Below are 6,944 nucleotides of genomic sequence, written 5' to 3' on the forward strand. Positions count from 1 at the left end.
TTAATGTCTCCATGATGAGATACAACTTACTGTCCACGGTTGGAAGCCTGTCTCAAGTGCTGGGGAAGAAGGCAGCTGGGATAGAGAAGGGACCACTAGGACAATGATAGGAAGAAATGACCCCTCTGCATATGATCTGTATGCTGAAGGTATCTAAAGGAACAAACCCGATGACCTCTCAGTGCCTATATTGCAAACCATAATGCTCAAAAGGACAGAGAGAAAGAAGAAAAGTGTCTGCCATAGAGGTAGGCTGGGGAGGGAGGTGATAAGAGGGAAACTGGGACTTTGGTGGTGGTAAATGTACACTGATAAAGGGATGGGTGCTGGAACATTGCAAGACTGAATACCAATCATGAACAGCTTTATAATGGTGTTTTCTCACAGTGATTCAATTTAAAAAAATTTAGGAACGTTCTCTCTGGTCCTGACAGTTCTTTGCTTGGATTTAGGGCCTCACCTGGAGGTGTCCGAGCCTGACGTCCGGATCTCTTCTCAGAGATAACTCCTGGTAGGGCTGTGGGGACCATATGAAGTGCCAGGAATTGAACCAGGTAGACTGCATGCAAGGCAAGAGCCCTACCCGCTCTACTATTGCTGTAGTCCTTCCTGTGTGTTCTTTTTTTCAATTTTTTCAATTTATTATTTTTTATTGTATCACCATGAGATACAGTTACAAGGTTTCATGTTTGAGTTACAATCACACAATGTCCAAACACCTATCCCTCTACCAGTGCACATTCCCCACCACCAATATCTCCAGTATACACCCCCTTTCCCACCCTCGACCTGCCTCAATAGCAGACAGTATTCCCCATACTCTCTACTTTTGGGCATTATGGTTTTCAATACAGATACTGAGAGGTTATCATATTTGGTCCTTTATCTATTTTCAGCATACATCTCCCATCCCAATTCATTCCTCCAATCACCATTTTTAAGTGATCCCTTAACTATTCCAACTGCCTTATCCCCACCCCCTCTCATGAGCCTGTGTGTTCGTGACTAGAGTCTCTAATCTCTTTGTTCACTGAATGACATTGTCTCTTCAGGGAGATTATCCCCAATTAATTTTATTTACAAAGACACACAGATAACCACACTCACACAGCAATATTTGATAGTCATCATAATCGCTTTCCCTTATGGGCATTAAATGCTCAGTCCCTTGAGAAGTGGGCCTGGCATCAGACAGAACCTATGCAAAGACAATCTAACACAAATCTGTGCTTCTGAATCTCAGGCCCATTCAGCCCTGGATCAGAGAGAGAAAATTCAGAGTTCACATTGGTGACTGGGAGTCTGGGAGGTAAGAGCTAAGAAACAGAAATATCAAGTCCAGGAGAATCTCTGTGATGCGGATTTGGGGTGGTCAAATAGACTTCTGTGAGTACAGGTACCATGAAGGAGCACAAATACTTATCATTCTCACTGGTCATGGAAACTGACTGGTCTACTTCACTTAAGGATATGAGGATGGCCGGGCTAAGGGGAGGTGACAACCTGGGTAGGACACGAAAAACGTGAAAATGTCATCCAACTATTAGCTCACCTATTGGCAATGTCTGCAAGCAATTTCACCCCCATTGGCCCAAATACATAGCAAAAGAGTCATTTCCTGACCACCTACCCAAGTGTAGCCATTTCTCTTCCTGGTTCCTTGTGCATCCTCTTTTTGGCTTTCAATGCACCTGTCCATTCTACCTTACATCTGTTCCATCCTTCTAGTGAAACCAGAGAAGGGTATTTATCCAAAGGATTTGTCACCCCATGTAGGAACTAAAGGAAAGCAGTGCGACCTACCAGACCCAGTGTGTGACATAAGGAGAAATGGACTCAACAGACAGAAGAGGACATACAACAGGTTTGGGTAAGGGGTTTGGCATTTGAAGGGAAGGGATGAGGTCCAATGTGCTCTTTTACCACCTGATGAAGAGCAGATGCAGGAAAGACGGCTGATAGCCAGCCACAGAGGGATCCAGGGTGCTCATGACACAAAATCAGGGTGAGGACAGAGAAGCAGAACAGAGGGACCGAGTCAGGAAAGGGAGAAGGAGATCCTGAATTCTGGCTGAATAGGTGAGGGAGCAGTAGTGAGCGGGAAGGATGACACCCCCAAAGGAAGAGAAGTAGGTAAGGACATGCAGTGGACCTGAAGGGGGAAGGAACAGATGTTGCCGAGGCAGGTAGAGGCCACACAGAAGCCTCTTCTGGGTTCTGTCCCGGGAACTTTGTTTCCTTGAGGATGTGTGCATCTGGTACCTTCCCGGTCCCCCACTCCCATCATGTTGGGCACTGAGAAACAACTCTCTTCCCTACCTTAGCCCAGGCAGCATGGCGCATGGTGGGGGGAGGCGAGGCCTGCCTGCAGACATTCTGCTCAGGGAAGGCCCTGAGTGCTCACTGGGAAGAGGCCGACCACGGAATGCCAGAGGAGCTGACCTGGAAGAGCCTCTGAGATGGAGCAGATCCCATTCCTGACCAGACAGAGGGCAGACCAAAGAACATGAGAAGCGCTTTAATGATGAACTCTCATTAAACTGGGGCTGCTAGAGCGTCCAGCGAACAAGGAGCAGGTTTGGGCAGTCATGAAGATGATCAGCTTGTCTGCAGCTCACGGGTTCCAGGCTCACAGGCTGCTTGTTCGCTAGTAATATGTCGTTCCACCTGAGAAATAGAGCACAGTTAGGGAAGAGATTCAAGCCAAGGCCGGCCCCAGCCCTAACAGTCAGGACTGGAGGAAGGGAGTGGAGTAGAGAGAGTGGAACACTCACTTCAAAGATTCTGTGGTCTGTCAGCCAGGGACTCACAGAGGGCTGAAACAGAGAGAGGCATCAGTAAGCACCTCAGACTCCTGACACTTGGAGGGATCTGAAGACCCCCCCTGGAAACCGTCTAGCCCTGCAACCTGAAATCCCTCCACCTCTATGTAGTAACCGCTGGGACTGACACAATCACCCATCACATCCATTCAATGTTCAAGTTTTTTTTAAGGTGTGTGGTTCACACTCGACAATGTCCAGTGATTACTCCTGGCTGTGTGCTCAGGAAACACTCTTGGCAAACTGGGGGGACCACATGGGAACCCAGGTGGGCCACGTACGTGGGAAAGGCCCTACCCGCTGTACTATCGCTCTGGCCTCATCAATGTGCAAATGTTTACTAAATGGCAACAAAAAGTACTATAGTTCTCAAGCCCTGGGGCTTGTCAGACACATTCAGAACTTCTGAAGCAAATTCACCCACAAAGACACATGGTAAAATTCATACCAGAGAGTTGCTGCAGGCAAGGTAGAGAGCAGATCTGCAGACATGCAAAGAGATCTCCAGGGCTCATTTTCATTGGCAAAGCACAGAGAGGCTAAGCAAGACTTGGCCTCACCTCACATACACACCCTTAGCTGTCTATGGCCGGGCCGGCCTGCTGGCTTCTCCTCTCCACGGAACCTTGTTTCCTTGAAGGTGTGTGCACCTGGTACCTTCCCATTCTTTGGACGCCCCGCGCCCTCCCATACAGGGCACTAGGACCCAGCACCCTTCCATGTCCCTGACCCAGCCTGCAGGTCCTCATACCTATTCTCTTCTTGAGTCTTGCTACTTCATGCTGCAGCTCAACACACTAGCCCAGCAGACAGGGGAGAAAGAGAAAAGATTAGCACATTCTGTCCTCCTATTTTTCCCTTTCTATGCCCCTAACTTCCCCAGGGGACCTTGCATCACAAATCCCAATGTTTAGAATGGCATTGAATCCTCATCGTAGGAGGTATTCTATATTGTGGTTTGTGGGGTGTGGGACCCACTTTAACCCTGACTCAGAGCCAGTTATTTGCTCTCTGTCTGTGTTTCTAGCAGCCAGAGGAAGCGTTACCCGTTGACAGTCTATTCTCCCGGAAGGCAGGTGCAGACGTGCTGGTATTGGGAAACACTCGGGTTGTTCCTGGTCCCCTGAAAGAGAAACACACTCCAGCCTCCAAGGTTCATCAGATTAGGGTGGGAAGTGTCTACAGGGCTGTACACGAGGCAGCATCTCCCTCTGTTGGCAGTGAGGGGTCTCTGCCCTTCTCAGCTGCTCCGGAATGTCCCATGGAGACACTCCCAACAACTGTGGTTCCCAGTGACCTTGCCTTGCCTTAGACAATCACACAGCTGCAGTCAAAGTCTGCCACTGAGGTAAGCAGGGTGGCTGAGCAGGACTTCACAAGAAAGGATAGGTTCCTTGCAAGTCCACATCCCAGCTGCAGTTCGAGACACCACTACAAAGCACCCTGGCCATACAGCCCAGGGAAAGGGCTGCATGCTGTCCTCTTAGAATATCAATTCCTATCAGCACACTTCCAAAGTAGGGAAGGCTGAGAACCCCACAAGCATGGAATCAGTATTTTACCTCTTCCCTGTCTTCTGCTACTGCAAAAAAACCCACAAACTCACCCGAATGAGGAGATCCTTTGATCATCATGTCTTCCTGGTTCACAACTGTGGCCTGACCATTTCCTTGAGTTTGGTGAGCACTGGTGCCAAGGCTGCTGCTGCTGCCCTCTGCAAGATGGATGCTCTGGCCAGATAGCTTCAGTCTGGTTGCTAGCATCTAAAACAAAAATTTCTCACAGATTTGAACTTGCACTGTATTTTTAGGGACTGAGCTGATATAGGAAATGAGACAGGAACTTCTCTGGGTTACAGGGAAAGTAGGTTATCCCTCAGTCAGCCCCTCACTAAGGCAAGGAGGCAGGGCTGAGTGAGACAGAACAGAGAAACTCAGAAAAAGTGCCGCCCCTAGAAGTCAGGCTCTGGGAAGGGCCTGGAGGTAGGAATCAGAAGCCCATGAGTGTAAACACCAAAGCTTGGGAGCCAAACTTTTCAGGGCTACCCTGAGCCAAATCAGCTACCAGCCCTCCTTTTCCAGGGAGAAAACCTACCATGTTCAAGAAAACTGCTTGGCATGTAGGGTGCTATCTTCAAGTTTTCCCTTACGCAAATGACCCCCATTTGATCATTAGTGGAGGTGAATGGGCATTGGTGAAAGGATGGGTAAATGATCACTGTATGAGTAAAATGCAAACACAAATAAGTTTGGAACCTTACATCACAGTGATTCTCTAATAAAAATTAAAAAAAAACAAATGACCAACATTTGGTACCCCGTGATCATGAGCACTCAATGACACCGTATGTCCACTGGACAGCTTAGACGAAGAAGGGTTAAGGGAAAGGGAAGGGTCAGGAAGGAGGAGGAGGATGGTCTACTCACCTGGCCCATGGGGGTTGGATCTTGATTTGAGTCATCGTCTTCACTGGCCACCTGCTCAGATTCACTTGGCTCTCTGATCACAATTTTTTTCATGTTTGCACAAATGTTCTTGGGTTGCTTGCTTTGTGGAGGCACCACAAAATACCTCTTGGTCGTACCAAACATGGGTGCACCCGATATTGGTGCGAAGGTGGTAGGTTCTGAAGGGAGTGCTAAAACTCTTTGCCCCCACGAAGGAAGGGCTCTCCCCATATTCAATTTGGAGTTATCCCCAGGAGAGTTCTTTTCTTGGATAACTATCTTAGGTTTGGCTGCTGGTGGACTGCATGCAGCAGAATCTCTGGAGTAGGTGGGCTTGCCCTGCCCTCTACCCCAAACCACATTAGGAAACCTGACAAAAGCGGCTTGATTTGCAACACTCTGCTTCTCTACAGCCGTAGGGCTGCCCTGGGGAGGGGAACGCACTGAAGCGTTTGGCTTAAAGCACACTTTCTTCTGGACACTGAAATTCACGGGTCTGGTTGTATCTCTGGGAATCTCAGTGCTCCTGCCGCTGGCCTGTTGCCCCTCTTTTGCATATACGTTCATCTTCACCGCCTGCATCTCTCCTGACTCATCTTTTTCCCCGTGATCAGATGGGAGTATAAACAGGCCTTCTGAATGGCACCACTGTCGGCCTCTGGGCACATCCCACCTACCTCTAGAGCTGCTCTTATGGACCCTCCAGATCTGCCCTCTCTGAGCCACACCAATTTTTCCTGGGGGTATTGAAGCCGGCGGCACTTCTACGTGACGCTGGGCCCAAGCGCCTCGAGTCCCTGTCTGAAAGCCCATCCAGCGTTCGGAAGCCTCAGCCTGGCTGTTGTCTAAGGGACGGTTTTTGGCGGCACTCTGGACCTCTGTGCTGAAGAGCTTGTTCACGGTGGTGGCCTCAGACCTCGTAGCTGTCTCGGCCCCGGTCACTTGAGGGTCACCATCATCGCTGTGGATGACCGTGACGTTGCTGACTGAGGCGTGAAGACGGCGTTCTCTATCCAAACGCACGGCTTCCCCCGCTGGCGTTCCTTCTGTCCGAAGCTCTAAGCTCTGGGTTCCCCGGCGTCTGCTCTCACCTTCCCCGCCAAGCGGCACCCCCAGGCCGCGGCCTAGTGCATTTCCGGGAGGGGACCTGGGACCTCTCCCACTCGCCCCGGCCTGCTGCCCGCCCTCAGGCCCTACACTTACACTGGCTAACGGCACGTCATCCGGGGAACGCATGCTGTTCCCGAGCCCGGCAGCCTGACTGCGGGGGAGGATCGTCTAGTCCTTCCCGGGCCGAGAGGGGAGTCCGCCTCGAGCTCTGTGGCTCCACGTGCCAAGCACGACCGCCAGTAGCCCGAGGCAAAAGCGCCTCGCGTCTGTGGCTACTATGAAGTCAACGGCCGCTGCCTGTTTCCGATTGGTCAGACAAACTCTCCCATCAGCCACGACGCCCAAAGCCCTGACCAATAGGATGGAGGCCCTCTGCTTAAAGGCCCAGCTCACAGGGTCAGGGTTCACAGGCTGGTCACGTGATGGGATGGTTCTTCGAGTTCTAATCCAACCTCATCCTGCTCCGAGCGCTGTTGATGAGTCACCACTCTAAGGGCTCCTATAAAACAAGCATCCAACATTTGCGTTCCACGTGACCGACCTGGGTTCTAACCCCAGCACCACG

The 6,944-nt window shown here is 50.5% G+C and overlaps 1 protein-coding gene across 1 annotated transcript; it reads right to left on the reverse strand.

The window, feature by feature from the left end:
* Positions 1-2,549: 2,549 nt before the first annotated feature.
* LOC129399781 (uncharacterized protein CXorf49 homolog) lies at positions 2,550-6,505 on the reverse strand. The gene is made up of 4 exons (XM_055121156.1): positions 5,249-6,505; positions 4,429-4,585; positions 3,271-3,304; positions 2,550-2,667 (listed from the first exon to the last, which is right to left on the reverse strand). Exons 1-4 carry the CDS (start codon positions 6,503-6,505, stop codon positions 2,550-2,552), a joined length of 1,566 nt encoding a protein of 521 aa, XP_054977131.1.
* Between the last annotated feature and the right edge of the window lie 439 nt (positions 6,506-6,944).

The sequence above is a fragment of the Sorex araneus genome, chromosome X (assembly GCF_027595985.1).
Source record: "Sorex araneus isolate mSorAra2 chromosome X, mSorAra2.pri, whole genome shotgun sequence".
NCBI classification, from domain to species: Eukaryota; Metazoa; Chordata; class Mammalia; order Eulipotyphla; family Soricidae; genus Sorex; species Sorex araneus.

What these genes read in the sequence shown, in the direction of transcription:
- LOC129399781 (XM_055121156.1), bottom strand. Translation starts at nt 6,505, where the DNA reads ATGCGTTCCCCGGATGACGTGCCGTTAGCCAGTGTAAGTGTAGGGCCT. An exon ending in CAAAGGATCTCCTCATTCGG is followed by an intron (nt 3,305 to 4,428) that starts GTGAGTTTGTGG and finishes GCATGTCTGCAG; the next exon opens with ATCTGCTCTCTACCTTGCCT. An exon ending in TTGCCTGCAGCAACTCTCTG is followed by an intron (nt 2,668 to 3,270) that starts GTATGAATTTTA and finishes TCTATTTCTCAG; the next exon opens with GTGGAACGACATATTACTAG.